The 24,783-nt window shown below is 37.1% G+C and overlaps 1 protein-coding gene across 3 annotated transcripts; it reads right to left on the bottom strand.

Moving 5' to 3' along the window:
- Positions 1-3,865: 3,865 nt before the first annotated feature.
- LOC127425965 (PAK4-inhibitor INKA2-like) lies at positions 3,866-23,764 on the bottom strand. Of its 3 annotated transcripts, none has more exons than XM_051672353.1 (2): positions 23,378-23,764; positions 3,866-8,003 (listed from the first exon to the last, which is right to left on the bottom strand). In XM_051672353.1, exons 1-2 carry the CDS (start codon positions 23,462-23,464, stop codon positions 6,954-6,956), a joined length of 1,137 nt encoding a protein of 378 aa, XP_051528313.1. In that variant the 5' UTR covers positions 23,465-23,764; the 3' UTR covers positions 3,866-6,953. The 3 variants fall into 3 exon arrangements, with proteins under 3 accessions (XP_051528313.1, XP_051528314.1, XP_051528315.1); XM_051672354.1 differs by lacking the exon at positions 23,378-23,764 and adding an exon at positions 10,673-10,739; XM_051672355.1 differs by lacking the exon at positions 23,378-23,764 and adding an exon at positions 9,715-9,779.
- Positions 23,765-24,783: the final 1,019 nt, after the last annotated feature.

Genomic DNA, 24,783 nt, shown 5'->3' with positions numbered 1-24,783 from the left:
AATTGTGATTCTAGCATACTGTTTAGACTTTTAGCCACTTTCTCACTTTCTCCTGTTCGCCTGATACATACTAAATGTGCAACATGAGCCAATTCCAAAAGCCTGCGTAGAGCCCAGGGCTTAACAGATTATGGGCACAGTGGGAAAAAAAATTTAGCGATCCAGTTTGGCCATTTCCTATTTCAATGCTCAGGCACTTTAATATCTTAGGCACTAAATAACTTCATTATATACACAATGGCAAGAAAATGAACAGGAAAAAATTAAAGAGCTAAATGTAACTGTTGCTCAGTGAGGGATCATTAGTTAGCTCACATGAGAGTGTAAACTTCTCAGTTCTCAGTTAATTTAGATATTTTTAATCATCTTTTGAATTTCTTACCGATATCTGTAATTTTATCAAACAGGATGAAACATTTTAGAGTGAGATAAACCAGTTAATACCACAAAACCTCACAGAATTTGTCTAATCCACTGCTTAAACTTAAGGATGTTTGTGCTGTTGTTTTCCCACCAAAATATTGTCATTTCCGGGAGGTTGATGTCACTTAGGCTATGGTGTCTATTAGTTGGAAGGATTTTCCTAAAGACTTATAGGATGGAAAGTGATATTGAGGACAAAGGAAAAACCTTTAAATTGATTACGATTTCAAACAATATTCCCAAAAAACGTTTTCTTTGAAAAAATTTATTTAGAGGTAAAGGAGGGGGAAATGTAATATTTTATTCAATATATTTATTAGGGATCAATTAAACATGTCAATTCAGTGTGATTGTTTTGTAAAAATAAATAAATAAAATACACAATTGATCAAGCCTAATCATGCCCCCAGATCATAATAAGAAATGTTTACCTTCATGTTTTTACAAGTCACGCTCAGCAGGGAACATTAAGCGCAACTCATCCTGATCAGGCAACTTGCAGCTGTGCAAACAAAACATTTTTTTTTTCTTTTTTATTGAATGCTTGTAATATACATAACAACATGTAGGCTAACAAAATAACGAAACAAAACATGTATTATATAAACCACACTTACTGACAAATGACAGAACAAGATAAGGATGTATTCTTACGTTCAAATCAACCCGATCTCATGAAAATTCTTACATATTTTACGAGTTGGCTATTTTGTATGATTTTGTTCATATGAATTCATACGATTTCATCACGTGCAAATGCCTGGATGTGTAATGCAGAAGTAAGCATGAATTCCGCACGCGAGGTGTGAAGGACATGCTTATTAATATTATGCCCTTAGCCAAACCCCTTATCTAAACATCGATCAGTAGAGTGCGCCAAATTTAGAAAAGTTGTACGAATCCTTACAATTTCGCTGTGAGAGTGTGTTGTTCAAACACAGCTGGACGAAGCTCAACTCCAAAAGCAGGGTTCCCTTGTGTCTCCTGTGTTTTTCTGGACTGATTGACAAGTTTCAAACTACATTTTACTTGACACAACATCCTAAAAACACTGTGTTTATGAAGCAACGCTACCAAAGTTAGATGCTCCAACCAAAAGCATCTGAATGTCGCAAGAATACATAGATGCATCCTACCTCGGACAGATTGACGAGTTCAGTTGAAAAATTGATAGCTGTAGACTATAGACCAATGATTCAGTGTTTTAAAATCAATGTTTCACTCGATTAATTAATTAGATTAATTAATCAGCATATCAATTAATTAATTAGGTAAAACACAGCCATAATATTAAGATGTATACAACCCCCAAAAATAATTTGGACACTTAAGCCACTAAATAAATATATAAAATAAATAATAACAATAAATACATAATGAAAAAGAATGTCTTGTGTGACTCAAGTGTCCAAGTCCTTTTTGGGGTAACTGATGGGGACATGAACATGTCTGAAGAAGCCTACATGTAGTGTCTGTTTGGGGTTGTACAGGTTGGCTATGGCCTCTGACTAATGAAGCAAAGCACATGCATTGTGTCCTAGTTTCAGTGAGAGAATGGCAGCTGCTGCAACTAATGCACAGGAAGGGGGAGGGGCCGGTGGAAGTGGCAGTGGTCAGCCAGCGAGCTAATATCCAGCATCCCCTCTCTCTCTCTCTCTCTCTCTCTCTCTCTCTCTCTCTCTCTCTCTCCCATCCCCTGCCCTCCCTGTGCTCCCAAGGGAAAGAAACATGAGAAATGCTACTCAGAGGAAGACAACAGCTGTAGCTCTCTGCCACTTAAACAGTTCCCATTCAGCCATGCACCTGGATTACTCGCTGCAGTGCTGGTAGACAGACACATTATGATTTAATGTGGAGCCCATGAACTTAGTTTTGTCTCTTTTTTCAGCAATGGTGCAATAGTTCACATTATATTGACTTTCATTGATATTACATTGACTTTAATCTGATAAATTTGTCATTAAAAATAAATGTCTACATTCATGAATATGTTTTGATTTTTGATTACTTTACAAGTCAAAACTTTGGACATGTCTACTCATTCTATATTATATATTTCTTCCACATTTAAGAATAGTAGTTATGCCATTTAATATATGAAACAACCCAAATTGAAGTATGGGAATAATGCACATAGTGACGAAAACAAAATATATCATATTATATTTTGTATTTTTGTTTCTCCGAAGTAGTCACCCTTTGTCTTGATAAGTGGACAATGGGACTAAAGGCCCCCTGGGTAAAAGGCACTTGTGGTTTAATTTTCTTCCAAATCACTAAATAGCAAAAATGACCATAGCACTTTAAACATGTTTTTCACTATGCACTGCAAATTTTCCCAGAGGAGGTCATCAGGCCACTATGAGGTCATCATGTGCAATGTCTTTAATTGTTTTGTTTTTTGTTTTGTTTTTTTAGGCAGTTTTATCTATCATTTAATAACTTTAAATGTTGCAAATTTATGATGTCAGTGAGAATCTCTGCAATAATTACATTTATTTTGAGACAAAACATTTTGTTTGGGGAATTTTCAGTTTTGTTCAAGGTGATTAAATCCAAAGTGTTTCCAATAACTATCAAACAAGTGAAAGGAAAGTATTTGGGATAAAAATCCCCCTTGTTGCAGGGCTAAAGGCTGTCCCCTAAAGTGGGGGAAATAAAATTATGAAGAATATTCAAAGTGGGCTCTTAACTGATCCATTCACAATGGAGATTCATGTTTATATATATAATTTTGGGAAAGCAAATATATATATATAAATTTGACACATTTTGCCTCATAACTATTGCCCCTATATCTTCACTATATCACTAAAAGACCCCCTTGCCACCTTTATTTATTTATTTATTTTTTTAAGAATTTTTGTTAAAACAACCATCTATTATTATTTATTTTCACACAAATTATGTTGCGTCATCGATTTTCGATAAAGAGAAGTGAACCAGAAAAAAACATTTTATTTATTATTATTATTGTTGTGGTTGTTGTTGTTATTTTTAATTCTGCACACTCTGGGCATTCTTTCAACCAACTTCATTAGGTGCATTCTTTGATGCCTTTTAAACTGTATTGATGGAGTATTTGTTTTTTAAAGAATAATTTAAGTTTACATAGAAATATAGGCACAATTTATATTGGTCTACAAAACTGATTTTGTGCATTTAAGCATAATATTGTAGATTAAAGGTTTTCAAGATCATGATAAAAATAAGTTCAGAATCCAACTTTTTAACTGTATGTGTGATCTTTGCACTCCAAAGAGTTGGGTGAAAGATAAACATTAGTAAAATCATGAGGGCACTGTTGCCATGGTGTTTGTACATGTGTGGGTCTGTTTCAGCAAGTTAAACCATACAGATCTTTAAAATTCAGGGAATTTCAGTCTGTGATCTGTTCATTTCTTAAAAAAATAAGAGTAAAAGGTATTTAGGAAAAAGGAAATGTATCTTTTGTTTTTCTTTATTCCGTAACATGTAAAGCTTCTGAGGAGTAGACCCACTGTCATCATGGAACACATTATCAGAAATCTTGCAGTAAAACATAACAAGGAAAAAGGAAATTGTGAATTATGTTAGATTGTGGCTTGATTGCCCAGATGAGCGACAATGGCACCTAAAACTTTTCATGTCAATACAATTAAATAATAATAATAATAATAATAATAATAATAATAATAATAATTTATTGTTAAATGTGGTCTACATAGAGATCTAGCTATGCAAGCACCAAGGAAGTCAGTGTTTAAATAAAATGCATAACAGAAATGTTTATTCTGTAACATGTACAAGCTTCTGAGGAGTAGACCCACTATCATCATGGAACACATTATCAGAAATCTCACAGTAAAGCCTGACAAGGAAAAAGGAAATTGTGAATTATGTGGTATTTTATGAGATGTTTTTATGGCTTGATTGCCCAGATGAGCAGCAATGGCACCTAAAACTTTTCATGTCAATGCAATTAAAATAATAATAATAATAATAATATTAATAATAATTTCTTGTTAAACGTGGTCTTTAGAGATCTAGCTATGTAAGAAAGCACCAAGGAAGACAATGTTTACATAAAATGCACAACAGAAATACTTTCATAAAACAATATTTCATTTTTGTTAACTCTAGGTTACACAGTAAACCTCCATAGCAAAATAAGTGATATTATAAACAACTAAACCATACAAAAAGAAAACAACATACAATATTTATATTAATTTTTTACAAAATATTTTATGGTGCCCTCTCAAATAAACTTTTTCTTAATATTCTGCTCTGCAAAATTACACCTCTACTTTCAGAAAACAGACTTTTGTGCTGTTGTCATTTCTTACAGTATGATCACATTAGTGTGGTGAGCTCTAAGTATTGCTATTTGTGCTAGAAAATGTAAACCATATATACCAAATCAAAGTTCTGTTCTTTATGAAAACTTCCTCATTCTTGCAGATCTCTTAAATCAATTACAATGCAAAATGCTGACAGTAAAAGGCTTTTAACTGTTCAATAACTATATAAATAAACAATAGTAAAAATAAAAAGTGTCTGACACATTCTAATGTACTGCTACTCATATACTGTAACTGAAAACCTTGTACATTTACTGCAGACACAATGAACTTTGATCCAGTTGAATCATGCTGTAAAATTGACTCTGTCCAGAGAGCTCTTATTTAGAACCAGGATCATTCAGTTCATGCTGAGAATCTGGTTTGATTCATAATTTGAATGACAGGAATTCTCTCCCCACCCCTCCTCCCTAATCACTTATGTAGGTACCTTTCTCTTCCTTTACATAGAAGCATAATCCACTCTTGACCACAGATCACGTTTGTGCAGGATTATGCTTAGGTAAGATATATATTCAGGTGTTATAATCTTGTGAGATGCTCTATAATCTCATTGTACAAAAGATTAATGAGATCGTGACATCTATGATGACAATTTGCCATCACACTTAAGTAACACTTAAACCTGTATGTTTCTTGTTGCATTAGATAACAACATATCAAGCTAAATGGCATTTAATTTAAAGAAAGACAGCATAACTACCTAAAACTGACTGCATACATCCACCAAAAATCACCTTGACACTAGTTGGTGAAAAGTAACTGAAAAAAATTGCTCCGAAAAGTGAAGTTAGTCCTTAGAATATATCTAGCATCATTTGTTTGCCACTTGGTTTGATATTTTGACCCCGTTTCCACATGGTATTAAGATGCGTTTCAGGGGATCCGATAACATGTGGCCAGCCCTAAATACAGGTCTAAATGGGATCTAAAACGTTTTGTGATTGGATCACAGAAACCACATACGAATGTGGTCAAAAATGCATGTGTCCACATCACATTTGAGGTGTAAACGCTAATCCGTCCTGTATGCGTCCCGGCAGCAGTGAAGCACTGCCCCTCACCTGTCAATCAACCACTGTGCTAAAACAAGAGTTTAAACTTTGCCATTTACGAGCGGCTTTAAAAGGAAATAACCATCCGATTGGAAAATTTAAAAAAGCGGATACATACACAATCACAAGAGCTTCACGAATCTTCTTTAGTGTGTCTGATATCAAGACGGAAAAGAAGCACGAACACTTGAAGGTCCTTTAATATAGCCAATCCACTAAAATAATGGATAATTGTGCTTGACATGTTGCATTTGTTCTTAGATTACATTTGAACCGCATCTGGGAGAAACAGCGCACCGGTATTATTTCACACTTTCTTTGTCTTTTCTGACTTTGTTGTGCTTTAATATCATGCAGTAACACACTGACAGGGTTGGGAGGGTTACTTTTGAAATGTATTCCACTACATATTACAGAATACATGCTGTAAAATGTAATTTGTATGTACATTTTTAAGTATGAGTTCAGTTTCCAAATACTTTTGGGGCCACTGTAGGCAAGTAAAGTCAATAGTGGAAATTAGAGTTGATTTAAAATGGCTTGACAGCAAGTTCTTTTTACAGAAGGCTGGACATGACATAATAGTAGGTCTCTTTTAGTGTTCCATGCATAGTGTAACCTCTGGGAAAATATAAGCAGGAGCTAACATGTGCTAAGTCTGTTGACAAAAATTATAGTCTTGATATTTATGGGCTATGAGCCATGAGTAGATTAATTTTACATAGAAAGTGAAGTCCCTGAATATACAACAGTCTGGCAACAGAAGCCACTGTGCTCAAATACAAGGTAAGATTCATGTGTGTTTGGAAACTAAATACACAACATCACAGAGAAACCAGTAAACATGCACAGTGACTTAGTGACAACACAGTGGAATCAGTTTTTTTTTAAAGAAACATTTGGCATTATGTGGATGAAATATGTAAATGCATAGCTATAGAGGACATCTTGGCTTTTCTAACTTTTACGGTAATATTTTAAGTGCAGCTATAAAGAGTCATATTTAAAAGGAAGACCTGCTCGCATACCCTGAGGGTTCCAAATGTTTGTCATGTTGATAGTTTATGTGAAATCAAACAATTTGCCTTATACAATTTCTGGTTCAAGACTAAACTATTTCATTTGTACCCCTCTAAACCCAAACAGCTGTATTATAGTTAAATAAGTGATGAACTTTGTCCACAGGATCTGTTTGACTCCTGTCAATGTTCAGACCTAGAATGTGACCCCTCTCCTCTGTTAGCTGAGAACATGACCGTCCCTTTCCAAGCTGTCCTCCAGCCCAGAATGGTAAGTAAAATCCACCCTTGGGTTTGCTGGCTGCCTTCTTGGGTCTCTTGAAGAGTTCTGCCTCAGGATCGTGATCTGGTGGCATCCAGCCAGGCTTCTCCTTCAGCAGTTTATCCCGATCGGGTCGTACACTACGTAGGAACTTCTTGAAGATGTTGGTGGTCAGTGAGAACCTTTTACAGAGCTCCTGGGAGCGACTGAGTCTGAGTGGATGGGCTGGAGAGTCGGGTCTGTTGAGGCCCTGACAGTCTTTTTCTAGTTCAGGAAGGTCCAGCCAGTTGCCTACTAGGTCAGCAAAGACATTGTCTCCCAGCACAAGAGGCTGACGATTGCGACTCTGACTCATGAGTGAGGACGTCCAGTCACTGGAGTCGTCCATACTGTCCTCGGTGTAGTCACTGTCAAGTGACGGTCCCTCCCGGGATAGGCTGTAGAGAATCCCAGAAAGGTCCACCTGGGCTTGAGGTACCAGCTGTGCTGGTTCTGACAAATACTGCTGGTTGTTATGGTTTTGTACAGGAAGGTGGCCCAACTTTGGGCCACAGTACTCCACTTGCGGGGCTATGTATCCTGAGATTTGTCTGGGCAGAGGAATGCTCTCACTCTCCAGGCTGAAGGATGAGGGTGATGCCCCCAAGCTGCTGTGATGGGGATGCTGGGACAGGTGCAGCTCTTCTTTAACAGATGACCAGGCAAGCTGGGTTTTCTGGTTGTCTGGGTCGGGGCTAAGGCTAGGTAGTTCTACAGCTGTTTGAGCCATTGTTCCAGGCTTCGCTGAGATCTCTAGTTGCTCAAGTGCAGTTTGAACCTGAAGGAGTTTCAGTTCTTGCAGTGCTCCCATCATACTGTTCATCTGAGCATGAAGTCCATCACCGGCCTCCTTCATAGAGAGCTAAAGCCACACACACACACACACACACAAACCAACAATAGTTAGAATTGTAAGACCAGAAACAGAAGAGTAAATACTCAAATTCTTTAAAGACAAAGTGACAGCTGCTTGTGATGTTGCTTTTCTCTAGGGCAGTGGTTCCAAACCCTGTTCCTGGAGGCCCCCCAACACTACACAATTTGGTTATCTCCCTAATCAAACACACCTCCAGGAACAGGTTTGGGAACCACTGCTCTATGGTCTTTCCATAAACATGTTAGATTGTCTAGACACCTGTTTATAAGAACATTAATGGAAGTTTTTTATTCGGCCCCCACAATGACAGAGCCAAAATCCTTTACAGTTGTGCCCTTGAATAAGACCCCACGGAGTCAAAATTAGAGTTTTGTGGATTTTAGTCTGTGTGTTAGATTTGAGGTCATGTAGTATACTCCTAAACATTGACTAACTTAACTTTTAGCAGATTAAACTTTTCTTATGGGAAAATAAACCAAAAATGTTAACGACTAATCCAGGGGCGGGTTTACGTTTCTGAGACCACAAGCAACTGACCAAACCGGGGGATCCCATTTCGAAAATGTTGCTTAAAAAATGACATAAAACTGATTTTAAATCATAATTTAAAATTCATCCTATCAGCCGTTGTAGTTGTACATTCAAAATGTTTAATTAAATAAAATTCTAATTCAAGTAATTAATGCATATTTTCCAAGTTTTTCGACAATACAGTGATTAAAAAAAGCAATATTTACCTACATATATTTTTACAAAACACTTTTTCTTTTTTTTTTTATGAACAAGGTGTGCAAAACCTACTACTTAACTCGCTAACATTTTGGAATTCAGTTGTTATTTATTATTATTATAACCCAACAATTATTCATTGTTGTCCAGTTTTTCATTATAATACAGTATGATACAGTATTATTATTATTAGTTTGAGGATTTGTTGTATACAATAGTAATATATTTCTGTCTTATTTACTTTACTTTCACCTGGAGATTATATTCTAATGCTGCAGTGTATTGTTCATCATGTTGCAAAAGGCTGTATTTTATGTAAGCATCGTAGGCAACATTTGTAAGAGTAACAGTAAACATACAAGGCATGGCAGCCCCTCAGCACACTAGATCAGAAGAAAAAACATTGCCGTTTATCAAACGCTGAAACTTTGCTTGGTGCAGAATAATCTGGAATAATGTTAAACAACTCTTTGTAACCTCAACTTGTTCAAAACGTTAAATCTTTGTGACACCTGTGCTAAAAACAGTCTAGACACAGCATAACGATTGAAGCAGAACGCAGGTGTCTCAACGTGTGTTTTTAAGACCTGAAGTTATTTTTAACTTGACACAGTGTCTCAAAATGTGCCGGACCTGCATGAGACACTGAAGAAACAGTGAGACACGATGCAGCAGTCAAGGACGTTCGTCCAGCACGTGTTTACATAGTAAAACAATGGAAAAACACAGCAGACGCATGCAAAAATGCATTTGGTGTGAATGGCCCCTAACTCATGAGTGAAACAAGTTTGGAAGTCCTGTATATTTTTTCATAAATTACAAACCGAAACCAAAGTCCTACTTGAAAAACTGACCCGAACCCGGTGGACCTCTAAAGTGAACCACTCTTAAGAGCGCTGACAACGGTGTATTTGCGCGTGTACCCAGAACATCATGTGACCCCTCAAGCAGTTTTTGCGGAGCTTACCTACTTGGGCGGTTCATTCATTGCACATTGTATCTTGATGTATCTTTCCCTTTGTGTATTTACTGTCCATCAGACAATCTGTACTTAAGTGATTGTCAGGGGCTCCATATGGCCTGTGTCTCAGGGAGAAATGTTCCTTAGGCAGCGGTGGGCCAGGCCTGTCACACTCCCACATGACACTGAGAGCAGCAGTCATGTGACCTTACCGTTTCCCCTTCTAGTGTAACAGTCCCCAAACTGAGTCTTGCCCAGACATGTACAGTGCACTGGCACAGACAGTGAGATGCAATACCAAGTGAAAGTTGACTAAGTCAAAGGATGCAAAGGACTCAATATAAGTACAAATTTTTGATAAAGAGTTCAAATCTCAAGTCAAAGACGAACTTCAGTCATTTATCAAATCTGTTTTGGTATTAGTTTTCTATACACGACAACCAATACATTTGAGATATTGTATTTTGTTGTTCATAAGTCTCTAATTTGGAGTCCAAGAAAAAGATAATTAAGCATTTAAGTCGAGTCTCAAGACAATTTATTTGTGACTTAATTGTGACTCAAGTCCACGTCTCAGACTCAACTTTGCACCTCTGAATTAGGTGGTTAGAAGCTGCCGTATTATGGTTTGCTAAACTCCAGCCACTGATTGCCAATAGTCTTTGTTTACCAAAATACTGTAACGTTTGAAGCATCCATCAAAACTTTTGTCCATTTACAAAACAAATCATAATTGTTTCAGCAAGACACCATGAACATCACATGCATGCGATACCCTCATTACAACAGCTAACAACCTGCACTGATTTGCCATGCACACATTAGCAAGTTATGTCATTATCTAAGAACAGGAGTGTGCAAATATTCACAGATTGCCTGTGTAAAAACTAACCCTCAGATCATTTGGCTGTCAAGCCTCCACATGAATACACAACCATACAAACATTAAGAGCTATCAGCTTACCTGGAATCAGCTTTCAGAGAGGGGTTTCCCTGACTTCTGCCACCTCAGTCCCTCTCCTCTCCTCTCCTCTCCTCTCCTCTCTCACCCCTATCACCTTTCAAAGGGCAAGTCTGCTGCCCCATATTTAACTTTCTGCCAATGGAAGACCCTCTGCAGCCCTGGCACCCAATCAGACAAGACTAGACTTTAATCCTTGAAAAAGGGGCCACTTCATTCAAGCATGATTGATTGTCAAAGAATGGATGAGAGTTGTAAAAGCAGGGAGGGGCCACTGCCATATGTTTATATGACAACATTTCACATACAGTAGATATGACTTGGGGGTTCACAAAAAGCCACAAAGAGGACATGGAAACTAACAAATACAACACCATTTTTATTAAATATCTGATGACAATACAATTTGATAACAGAAGTATACAGTAACAGATGCTCAGAATGTAATGCTTAAGTGGACTGTGGTGATAATTTTTGTTTAAACTAACTTACAAAGTGTTTAAAGCACTCTTAACCACAATTGCTAAAACAACCACGTACTTTTTTGGTGCTTCTATGACACTGTCGAATTGTGTGCTCTGCTGGACTCGTATGCTGGACTCGGTTGAGCTACCGTGCAACTTTATTGCAATTGAATAAGCCTGTAAATGCTGTTGGTTATGTAATTCAAATGTTAAAATGTACTGACTTAAAAGTCATGTGCTACTGAATAGTAAAAGTGTTTAGATGTCATAAGATAGCATTGTGTGAGAAACAGAGTGAAACATAAGTGTGTCTGGACTGATAATCAGCCAATTTTCTCATGATTTGAGTTGTTGTAGCGCCTGTTGTAGTGTTTATCTCAGCAAGAAACTGCCACAATACGCACAAGCCATGCAAAACTCATTTAGCAAAAAATTCGTTATGTGGTAATTGTAATGTAATTCTATGAGATCGGGTTGTTTTTTTTATATAAGGCTTAAAATTTCTTCCACTCTGGCTATCAGGCACAGATAGATTTTAAAATATAAGAGGCATCATTTTGAAAAAGAATTAAAATAACAATAGAAGAGCACGAAATGTCCTTCGCTGACTAGGTGTGCATAACCCGTTTTTTTTAATATATATATATTATATATAATTATTATTAAAATGCTATGTAGAACCTTATAAAACTGAGGTCACAAGCTTTCAAATCTTTCAAAAATTTCCCCTTTTGTGTTCCACAGAAAAACATAATAGGGGTTTGGGATGACATGAGGATAAACATGTTTGGGTGGACCATTCCTTTAAGAACAATCAGTTTGTCTATATTTAGTGTTTCCCTCAAGCTATATGTATTTAATTAATTTTGGATAATGGGACATCTTTATGAGCCGAGTAACGAGACATAATTACTGTTTGCTTGGAAAATCCTGAGGGCATTATCACACGAACCACTTCACTCTGCCATCACAGATGACTTCCATTGGGCTTTTAGAGTGATTGCACTTTAATAATTCATTGCTTTTTTCTGTGGTAAACTGGGTTTGTGATAAACATCATTTTAGATTCAGATATGCTCTGTGCTTGGAGTAAATGATTTACTAATGGATATTTAGAATTTTAGGGCTGACATGCAAACCTGCTCTATCTCCTATTTCTTTTCTCTCTCCCATTATTTATTAGCTTAAAGCTAAACTTTCAAAATACTGATGAAGTGTGGATGATCACAATTAAATGAATATACAGTACTATGTGGAACTTTTAAATGTAATGGAAAATCACAAAAACATCCCAAAAAAGTATATTAATTTTCATCTCACATCACATGACATTTCGAGCAAAATACTTGTCATATGTCATTATTTGTTTTACAGTCCACGTCCCTCAGTGATGCTCTTAGAAATGAGTTCCACAGTGTTAATCGGGGTGTAGCACAAAATATTGGGCCCTAGGCACAGAACTATTTTAGGGCCCCCTAAACAATTTGAGTGCAGTCTAATATATACACCAATCAGCCACAACATTAAAACCACCTGCCTAATATTGTGCAGTTCCCCTTGTGCTGCCAAAACAGCACCAACCAGCATATATATATATATATATATATTAATATATATATATATACATACTATATTGCCAAAAGTATTCGCTCATCTGCCTTTAGATGCATATGAACTTAAGTGACATCCCATTCTTAATCCATAGGGTTTAATATGATGTCGGCCCACCCTTTGCAGCTATAACAGCTTCAACTCTTCTGGGACTCTCCATAAGGTTTAGGAGTGTGTTTATGGGAATTTTTGACCATTCTTCCAGAAGCGCATTTGTGAGGTCAGACACTGATGTTGGACGAGAAGGCCTGGCTCGCAGTCTTCGCTCTAATTCATCCCAAAGGTGCTCTATCGGGTTGAGGTCAGGACTCTGTGCAGGCCAGTCAAGTTCTTCCACACCAAACTCGCTCATCCATGTCTTTATGGACCTTGCTTTGTGCACTGGTGCGCAGTCATGTTGGAACAGGAAGGGGCCATCCCCAAACTGTTCCCACAAAGTTGGGAGCATGGAATTGCCCAAAATCTCTTGGTATGCTGAAACATTCAGAGTTCCTTTCACTGGAACTAAGGGGCCAAGCCCAGCTCCTGAAAAACAACCCCACACCATAATCCCCCCTCCACCAAACTTCACAGTTGGCACAATGCAGTCAGACAAGTACTGTTCTCCTGGCAACCGCCAAACCCAGACTCATCCATCAGATTGCCAGATGGAGAAGCGTGATTCGTCATTCCAGAGAACGCGTCTCCACTGCTCTAGAGTCCAGTGGCGGCGTGCTTTACACCACTGCATCCGATGCTTTGCATTGCACTTGGTGATGTATGGCTTGGATGCAGCTGCTCGGCCATGGAAACCCATTCCATGAAGCTCTCTATGCACTGTTCTTGAGCTAATCTGAAGGCCACATGAACTTTGGAGGTCTGTACTTGTTGCACAGGTGGCATCCTATCACAGTACCACGCTGGAATTCACTGAGCTCCTGAGAGCGGCCCATTCTTTCACAATGTTTGTAGAAGCAGTCTGCATGCCTAGGTGCTTCATTTTATACACCTGTGGCAATGGAAGTGATTGGAACACCTGAATTCAATTATTTGGATGGGTGAGCGAATACTTTTGGCAATATAGTGTATATATAATATGCAGGGCTTGAGTTGAGGGGGATGCGAGGGAATGCCATCCCCCTTGTTGCAAGAAATACTAAAAAGCATCCCCCTTGTAAAACCACCATCCCCCCCTTACCATCCCCTTTAGGTCAATTGTGTCATGTATTACTTAGAACTAATCATGCAAGAAAAATATTACATTTACTACATTTGATAAATAACAGACTTTAAATAAGGGTGATTATTCGGTCAGAATTAGACCGGCTAATCAATTAGGGTTAGGGCCACTTGAAATGCAGTCGTGTACTGCAACGTGTTGCAAGTTTGACACGTGTTGTTATATGGTGACGTCACTGTGAGTAGGTGCGTGTATTTGTGTGTGTGTGTGTGTGTATGTGGTGGGGTCTCTTTCGCAATGTAGAAAGCACACAGCTGACTGGTGCTGGCAAGGGTTATGTTGCGTCAAGAATATTAAATGAACGTGAAATCCCAACAGCAGTGCTCATAATTCAGCAGTGGTGCAGAGCCGCTGAAAAATGCATACAGGGGAAACATTGAAATTAAATAAGATACATTATCATGATTTTGTTGCTCACTTATTCTTTTGGTGGCTTTATGTGAGGAATATGTATCTCATGGAGTTCTGGAGGAAAAAAAAACTTTAGGCATCATACTGTATATATACATCTGATAAGACATCTGACAACATCTGTAGGATGTTTGAAGATGTGTGAGTGGCGGCAGATCTTTCCTTTAACAAAGAGTTTGATTCATGCACGTCATTTTATTTAACAAGGGTCAGATTATTGTTCTCACAATTCAAAAGTAAATCATAACAGGTGAATTATTCAGTTTTGTTTAGTCACCAATGTCAATTTTTTATTGCATTTGGCGCATGTTGAGTGTTAATTTTGGACCCGGTTTACATGGATATCTAACAAATATTTACGTAAGTAGCTATGACACATATGACTGTCCTTTCTTTTGTAAGAAACTCAAATTGTCTGCTACCTCTCGCTCTTTCTCCACTCATTTCTGTTTTTAAACTTAGATTTTGGTTTTGGAATTACATTTCTGTAGTATTACCTGACATGTACTCAGTTTGCAGCGCACGCTCCGCGCTAACTGAACTTGAGGACAGACCACTTTCATTTTCGATAGGGTTGGGGAGGGTGGACACTAACATGGGAGGAGACAGGTCAAATTGGGGGAAACTCCCAATTTTTTTGATGGAAAACTGAGTCTTGCAATGTTTTATTCCTAGAATGTTATTACTATATATATATATATATATATATATATATATATATATATATATATATATATATATAAAACGGTTTCATGATAATATCATGGAATATCAATATTACCTTTCACTGGGCCCCCCTACAGCGAGGGCCCCTGTTACTCAGGTCTGTCATTACCCCTGATCCGACACCCCTTAAATAGCCTGAACACTTCATTAAGCTCAAAAAACGCCTCCAAAAGCACACTAATTGAGATGTAAATGTCAGCCAGTGGGTAGGAAAATACATCGAAGTAAGTTAACAGGAACAGTCTTTTGTACCAGTGAAAAGTAGAGTAGATCATGACTTGCCTAAAGACACCACTATCATATTCTTCTATCAATAAAGCAATAGTTCACCCAAAGAAATGAAAGTTCTTCTGTCACTCTCATGTCATTCCAAAACCATACTGTTATTTTTTCCATGTGACAGTGGATGGTGACCATGGTGAAACCACAATTAAAGAAGCCCATATAACTCATGTGATATATTCCAATTCCTCTGAAGTCACAGCTTTGTGTGAGGAACAGACTGGAATTTAAGCCGTTATTCATTGAAAATCTTGCCCTTCTTTGTGGCTCAGAAATCACAATCACAATTGTGTTGATTCAAAAATGGTGCATCAACATGGCAACCAACTTTGACATCACTGACATCAATTCTCGTCACCCCTCAGACATATGATGTATGGAAAAGCCTCTTAATATGTGTTTTGTGCAGACACTCTTGTTTAAATGTTTGCTTAAATAAAATTTTAAACAGGTGCAACAAAATGTTTGTGTACTTAATACAAGACAGGCATTATGGCCTACATGCATGTCTTTCATCAGGTCTTAAAGAAACAAACACAAAACCAACCCACATATAGATACACAAACACCTGCAGATCTTAATGTGTCCAAACAACTTGGTCCATTAAGAGCACTTATAAAAGACTGTAGGGTCACAGTCCTGTTTCATAGCCAAGAATAAAGCCTTTCAGGCTATGCATTCTGGGTGCTGGAAGTAATACAGCAGAGATGATCAAACTCTGCATTAAGCTCTATGAGTAGTGCATTTCTTTCCCAGTAGCCGGGTAGCCCTCATTAAATATGAATGCTGTGCAGTGTACGTCTAGAGTAGCAATGTGATCTGTGTCTAAAAGGATACAGAGTGCTCTGTAGCCTGTGTGTGTGTGTGTGTGTGTGTGTGTGTGTGTGTGTGTGTGTGTGTGTGTGTGTGTGTGTGTGTGTGTGTGTGTGTGTGTGTGTGTGTGTGTGTGTGTGGCAGTTCAGAGGTCCAGAATTGGGATCCTCTAATTGACAGTTTCCTGTCAGAGCTCAGTGTCTAGTATTTTATTGTGGGACTACTGCACAGACAAAGGGGATGTTCACCCAAAAAATGAAAAATCTATCCTCATTTACTTCTAACATAATTTACTATATCATTATTTTCCATTATGTTGTTCCAACCCTGTATTACTTTCCTTCTTCAATGGAAAACAAAAAGGAGAAATTTTCATAAGACTTGGAAAATAGTGCATGAGTCATATGAACTAATTTTATGAGACTTTTATGGTGCTTTTTGTAATTTTAGAGTGGACAGCCTTAGTCATTATTCACTTTTATTATATGGAAATGAGTGGCCAGGATATTCTTCAAAAGTTCAGCTTTTGTGTTCCACAGAAGAAAGAAAGTCATATGGGTTTGGAATGACATGAGGGTGAGTAAATAATTATCACAGACATGCAGGCTGTGAGCTCATGAAATTGCAAAGCTCATGAATATTAATTATGCACAAACAATTTCAAATATATTTTTTTACTGTTTTGTTAAACAAATAGTCTATGTGATATATTGGTCCAGAGATTAGGTCTAAAGTACAGTATTTGCTCATTTTCAAGTCAAAACTGAAATGAAAAAAATAACTTTCTATTCTAAATTATAAATGTCATTGTTGCTGTCCAATTCCAAGTGCTCCAATGAATTTAATAAATTTAATTTGATAACCTCATCCTAACATTTGCCTCTGTCTGATTTTGTGAGTAAGTGAGTGGAGAAATTAGTGGATCAGCATCTATTTGTAAGCTTTGACTTTTTGGTGTAGCTTATGATATATATCACATTTGTGATTTCACTGAAAGGAAGAGCAAGCTGGAGCATCAACCCCTCATCATAACAAATGCCAGTGCAGGATCGCCACCCATTATAACACATGCAAATGAAAAGGAAACTAAAAGGAAAGAAAAAAAAAACAAACAGAAATAAAACAAAGCTATTCTTTAAGACTTTTTCTAGCTAATGTGCAAAAATATTCTGGTGTTTACAAATTGGCAATTGGCTCTTTTAACTGTAAGGCAGGTCTTCCATCCCTACAGCCGCTGTACTGAGCATTGCGATGCTTTCATCAAAAACGTGAATGGCACTTTTTTACTGTAAAGTGGGACTACAGCCACCATATTTAGTGTTATAATTTCTCCTATTCATATATATATATGAGTTGTCTATCTCCTCCCCTTACAATATGTCTGATTCTAAACATCACCCACCCCTTGCATGTTCATTTATAAAATACTTAACAATAAGAGTGAAGAACTCTCAGCTCAGCTAACACATTTTACCATGTAACATCCATCCATTCCGCACAATTCTGCAGAAAATGCAAAAAGAAAGTCTGCAGATTCCATTTGAGCTCAGGCAACAAAAAAGGATCAAGTATTCAGCTATCTTTTCATGTTAATCTATACATTCTTCATCTATAGGCTCAATTGGATGCAAATCTCTCAGATAAGCCTCAAACCAAAATAGAAAAAGCAACTGATCTGTCTAAAAGAGTATACAAGCTGAAACAGTTGCTAACAAATTGCTTTATATGAGTTTGGCCAGGCAAACAGCAAACTGTAGCACTGATGCATGAGAGATCAGAACTGCGATCACCAGCGTCAGCCCTACAGCTGCCACCAAAGCCCAGGACAATTTTAGCTGAGGGGAAGGAAGGGCTGCCTGAAGAATGAATCCACTGACTGAATGAGCTGATACAGTATCTGCTCTATTCTTCTGCTCGAACCAAAACAAAAAACTCTGTATTCAGGACTCAGCGCCTCCGCCTCACAGGTTTCACAAAATTGCTTTCATTTTTTATGCTAAAAGTTGACTGCTCCTTAATTTGACCACCAAATGCAAAGTAACAAACACACAGTCCTTTATATTGCTTCCTTATTTAAGGAATAGTTCACCTTTCCTTTCTACCATCTTTTACTCACCATCATGTTGTTCCAAGCCTGCATGCTGTTACTTTTAATGTGGAAAGCCAAAGGTTATTTTTTTTTGAAGATTTTTTACGCAGATCTTTTCATTAATTCATAGTGACCACAGCTGTGAAGCTCCAAAAAAAAACAAAAAAACATACTTCTTTAAAGTAGTCCCAATAACATGTGTGCAATATATACACCGATCAGCCACAACATTAAAACCACCTGCCTAATATTGTGTAGGTCCCCCTCATGCCGCCAAACCAGCACCAACCCGCATCTCAGAATAGCATTCTCAAACCAGCTCGTCTAGAAAAATCAATCCAACAATCATCCATGCGATTATCTAATCAGCCAATCGTGTGTGGTACAGTGCATTAAATCATTCAGATATGGGTCAGGAGCTTCAGTTAATGTTCACATCAACCATCAGAATGGGGAAAGAATTTGATCTCAGTGATTTGGACCGTGGCATGATTGTTGGTGCCAGATGGGCTGGTTTGAGTATTTCTGTAACTGCTGATCTCCTGGGATTTTCAAGCACAACAGTCTCTAGAATTTACTCCGAATGGTGCCAAAAACAAAAACATCCAGTGAGGGGCAGTTCTGTCGATGGAAATGCCTTGTTGATGTGAGAGGTAAACCGAGAATGGCCAGACTGGTTTGAACTGACAAAGTCTACGGTAACTCAGATAACTGCTATGTACAATTGTGGTGAGAAGAATATCATCTCAGATCACGTTCAGATAAGAAAATGGCACCTTGATGTGTCACACCAGGTTTGACACCAAAATTCAATCGGTTCTCGCTTTTGTCATAACCAAACGAAACGCGGCAGTTTGAATATGCGCAATGGAGAATACGATATCAGAGCTACAGCGAGAGGAAGATTTTAATTAAATAACGATCTAATAATCACTTCATTGTTGTTGTATGAAAATAGCTGGGTGAGATTTCTTTAAACATTCTCCTTTTGTGCACAGAAACAGTATATACAGTAAATGGGTTTGAAAGGACATGATGGTGAGTGAATTATAAAATAATTTTCATTTTTTGGTGAACCTTTGGTGATGTAAATAGGCGATTTAAAAGCCTATTGCTTCACCCATCTACTAACTGTGCCTAAAATAGCCAGAGAACCAGATCAGGTCAGAGTTCACACTGCTGAGTGACCTCTCATTGCCAAACACAGAATGACCTTCTTGACCCTTACGAGTGTTCACACTTGTGTCTGACAGACAGCATTCAATTAGCAGGTCATTACAGTTGGAATTTCAACAGGTGAAAGAATTTGCTATATGTATCTTATTAGATCAGCATTACTTAATAACAAGCAGTATGCATCGTGATGCATCTATATCTGAAATGAAAATTCAATGCAAAGATTACATAATACATTGATTATAATTACTATAATGTAATTACTATAATGTACACGTTCATATTTTCCCCAAAATAAAACTCTTGACCTATTCTCAAATCCCCATAGAGATTTTGCTATACCATTTATACCGCAGTAGATGTATTTACTATACTACTGTGGGCAGGATAGCTTTAGGATATTTACACATGAGAGCAATGTACAAACATTGAGGAATGTGATAGAGCGGGACATGCCTCAAACATGTCAAGATGAGAACTTGTTATTAAGGCTTATTATGTTACTCCGGGAAGTGGAGTTTAGATGTCTACAATTGCTGAGTAATACCACAACTTGCTTTATTAATTGATGTGTGGTCACAGGAGTGCATGGATTCATTTGATAAAATTAGTAGGGCTGTTGATTTAATGTGTTAATTTAGTGTGATTAATTGTAAAAAAAATTTTTAAAAAAATTACAGCAATTAATCATGCCCCCTGACCTCACATAGAGTCCGTAAAAGGAATTCTCTTACCAGCAGATTAATTCAAGCTTGAAGTACCAACTTTTTCAAGTAGCAGTCAACGGGGGCAGTCCAGCAATACAGGTACACTTACTGAGAACAGGCAGCCTCAGATCGGCAGCATACGCTCTTGCGTTCAAGTACAGCTGGATAAATCGAGAAGTTTCAGTCTATGTTTTGACACAACGTCCTAAAAACGCAGCGTTTATTGCATGAGATGCTGAAAATCAATGAAAATAAGACGTGACAGAACCATAGTTAAATGCTCCAAAAGCATCGATTTGACATACCATATACCAAAAAAAAAAAAAAAAAAATTATATAAATGTGAGACTTAACATCTCTCAAGTCTCCCTTGGACAGACTGACAAACTCAATTGTAAAATGGATTGAAGTGGACTGTATGCCAATGATAGGCTTATGTTCAATGATATGGAAATAAAACAAAACATTTTTTACTTCTAAAGCTATATTATATTTATACTATCTAATCCAGAGGTTTTAAAACTTTCTGATGCCAAGGACCCCCAAATATGACAATCACCTTTCGAGGGACCCCTCCTAAAATATATTAAGGTCGCTATATATTTTTGTGTATAAAGACCAGAGAAAAATTAAGAATAATTGTGATATTATAAAAACAATAAAAATAATTAACTGCTATTGTACTAAAGCCAAAATAAATTATTAAAATATCTGTAGGGATGCACCAATGTATCGGCCAATTATTTACCAAATTAAAACCATCGGCTATAACCATTGATATAAACCAGCAATATCAACCATAAGTTTTTCATATCAGCGTATTCATGCTTATGAGCATGAAAACACTGGTATGAAAAACGATGGTTTATTTATAATACATTACGTAAATGAATTAAGTTTAATTACATTTATAATCATTTTTGTGTGTAATATAAGGAAATACCTATCAAAATAAATGAAAGCCAATAAAGTAAAGCATATAAAATATAATAATTCATAATATGAATTTGTAAAGTTCTATCATAATATGTCAAATGTGTCTTCTATCATTTGTAACTGCTAAAAAAGAAATGCAAAATTGCAAAATAAACACACTACTCTAGTCTTTCAAAGAAAATGTACCACCACATTGCCCAAATGGTATCAGACAGACATGTGGCGTCTCTGGCAGAGACAGCATATCTAAAGCCACAGTGACAGCCTGTGCTTCTCAGGCAGCTGAACAGGGGGCTGTGTGCTTTTCTCTATTTACAAATGTGGCTGAACACAGGATCCTCATAAACCCCTTTCTGTGTAAGCGCACTGGGGTATGGCAGTCACATCACACCACAACACCTTGATCTGAGGCCATTCAGCAGACATGTGGCTAATTTGGTGCTCTCTCCTGAAGCTGCAGAGCTCTTGTGTAGAGCAGCTGAGAACCGTGTCTGGTGTCCCGAGGCTAACATCGCTACCTCCTCTTTGAAGATGGTTCCAGAAAGTGTTTATAGCCTTTCAGAAGAATCCTTTAAACCACTGCCAAAGGATTTGTCACACACTTTCTAATAAGCAGTTCCTTTCTCACACCTTCAGAAAAAAATTGCCATTTATTATTTATTTTTTCTCACTAGCAATTTTCCAGGATCATCATGTAAACTGCATTAAAAGCTTGTTGCGAAATAAAACGAACATCAAACGTTTGTCTTGACTAACCACATTTTACATTAACGCTCTAAGCCTGACGTTACACCAAGTATGTAACCTCTCCATGGCATGCATACATAATCCTGAAATTGAACCAGTCTTGTTTTTGAAAATGACAGATTGAGAGCTCTCTATAGAAGTGCCAGGAATTCATCCAGTGTAAGACGAGAAGTTTCCCAAAGTCAACTGAAATCATCACACCTGCACATACCAAGATTCTGATGACACTGGTTGAGTCATCTTGTGGGTTCTGCACATGTGTGGCCTACATTTTTAAAGGGATTGTTCACCCAAAAATGAAAATTCTCTCATTTCATGCCATCCCAGATGTGTGTGACTTTCTTTCTTCTGCAGAACACAAAGAAAGATTTTTAGAAGTATATTTCAGCTCTGTAGTTCCTTTTAATGCAAGTGAATGGTGGGCAGAAATTTGAAGGTCCAAAAAGCATATCAAGGCAGCATAAAAGTAATCCATATGACTCCAGTGGTTAAATCCATGACTTCAGAAGCTATATGATAGTTGTGGGTGAAAAACAGAACAATATTTAAATCTATAAATCTCCACTTTCAAGCCCTCCTTAGCACTAATCTCTCATAAGAGTTCTTCTTCTTTTGTTTTTGCCGATTTGCATTCTTCGTGCATATCGCCAACCTACTGGACAGGAAGTAGAATTTATAGGGAAAAAAGGGCTTAAAAATTGTTATACTGTTTCAATATAACCGTGTTAATACTTAACTTAAACTGTATAAAAACTGTTTCTCACTTCCACCTGTCTTAACTACTGGAGTCATATGGATTACTTGTATGCTGCATTTATGTGCTTTTTGGACCTTCAAAGTTCTGGCCACCATTCACTTGCATTTTACTGACCTACAGAGCTGAGACATTCTCATAAAAATCATTGTTTGTGTTCAGCAGAATAAAGAAAGTCATACACATCTGGGATGGCATGAGGGTGAGTAAATGATGGGTGAACTATCCCTTTAAGCCTGTGTTCAAAGCCTCAAATGTGAGGCCAAGCTCTCTATGAAAAGTGTTTGTGATATGACTTCAAAATTTTAGGTTACATTACAAAATTTTTAAAGTGTTAAGTCTCAAAATAATTCAAATAAACCATACTTTCATTGTTTAAACACTAAAAGATCCAAAAGTATTCACTGCATTTATAATCTTATACATGCAATCTTATCATATTGTCTTTATTGGGCTACACTAATCAGATCTGCAAAACATATGGAAGAGATGACACGTCATTCGACTGAATAATGAATGTGATGCACTTTAAAAAAAAAAAAAAATACAATAAAATAAAATAAAAAAACATGCAAGCTATCAAAATGCATTAATTACACTTACTGTATGTAGTCTATATGCAAATCTTTCAGATGTGTATTATGAATGAATAATATGATATAGTGATGAAACTGCATATTTAAAGAAAAAGCCTTCAAAATCTTCATGACAACCGAAATACTATAAAGTAAAATAGCCTATTGAAAGAAATCATAATGTTGATATCACATACCAGTTCCTGTCTTAATCTCCTCAAACATGTGTCCATGTTTCTGCGCTCGGATTTTGATAGAGGTCCATTCATTTCTGCAGTTTTCATCAATGAGAGCAATTAACTAATCATCAACTAATCTATCAATCAATTAATCGATCAGTTTTGCAGCATTCTGCCGGCGCTTTCATCCTTAGAGATGCGCGTTTCTCCTCAACGCTGCAAATGACTCTCCGGTCTTCAGTTGAGAGTGAGACGAAGCCTAAATATAACTGTGCAACGCTACCTCAAAAACAGATATACAGAAGTGGATCAAACAGACATTAAAAGCTCTGAAAATCGGCAGTAGGCTACGCGTCCAGACGGAGCGCTGCGTTCTCGTTCTCGTTCTCTGCGCTCCAGCATGCGCGTCTGAGGACTGCCCGAGTAGCACTGACGCGCACTCCTCACCGCTCTACAATATCCAGTTGAGCAAACCAGTTTCGATTTATGGAATTCTGAGCAACGGATGGGATATAGCAGTAGTGTAGCTGGGATGAAGCACCCCTGTCCATATACGATGTTGTGTGGTTCACATTAGCCTACATTAAAAGGGACAGATTAAAAGAAAGATCAACCACTTCTTAAACAAATAACGCGGTTCAACCATTCTCCATGAAAAAAATGCTACATTGCTACATAAGTAGGCCTATACTTATATTTTGATTGGGGTTAGATCCACGATATAAAACATGAATGAATTTAATTTGATGGAATTTTGATACGAAATAGAAATGCGTAAATCTAATAAATAAATAAATAAACGATAGGCTAAAATCTTTTTTGAGTGCTGCAATGTTGGATATAACTACACAGAAAAGATTAAGCGATGTCATCAATTTAATCATGCACTGAAAAAAAAATAATGTGCTGGATTTGCTTAAAAATATAGTGCATCATTTTTGCGACCCACTTTGTAAGCAAATTCCACTAGGAATTTTAAGCAACGTTACCTAAAAGAACGTAGTTGGCTATGCCAAAATTAATGAGCTTCCATTCAAAAATGTTTACTTAAAATACTGTGCCATGCCAGCTACTACATTTAAGGTTTTTTAACCCTAAGAGAATCTGTTCACCAAACTATGCATTATAAGCTCATTTAGCTCAATTGTTAGTGCTATTAGCAGCTTCAAATTCTAGGTTCTGTTCATTTACTTTTACTTAACTTTAAAATAAAATGACCTGAAAAAATAACAGACAAATGGTGAATGTCAAAGGTGTTTATTGTTGTTTACAAATTTACAATCTAACATAGATATTCATGCCCTCCTAGAACCAAAATATGTTCTCAAATACAAAGATAGCAACAAAATCATGAAGATAAACAAAACACATACAAACAAGTGGGCTATGCAATGACTTAAAGAATTTCAGTAAATCTAAATAAA

This window comes from Myxocyprinus asiaticus, chromosome 35 (genome assembly GCF_019703515.2).
Source record: "Myxocyprinus asiaticus isolate MX2 ecotype Aquarium Trade chromosome 35, UBuf_Myxa_2, whole genome shotgun sequence".
In the NCBI taxonomy this organism is placed as follows: Eukaryota; Metazoa; Chordata; class Actinopteri; order Cypriniformes; family Catostomidae; genus Myxocyprinus; species Myxocyprinus asiaticus.
The sequence above is the reverse complement of the archived record's forward strand: the minus strand, read 5'-3'. Positions and strand labels throughout refer to the sequence as shown.

Coding starts and splice junctions, on each gene's coding strand:
- LOC127425965 (XM_051672353.1), bottom strand. CDS start 23,464: ATGAAAACTGCAGAAATGAATGGACCTCTATCAAAATCCGAGCGCAGA. Junction 8,004..23,377: donor GGAGATTAAGACAGGAACTG/GTATGTGATATC, acceptor GTGTGGCTTTAG/CTCTCTATGAAGGAGGCCGG.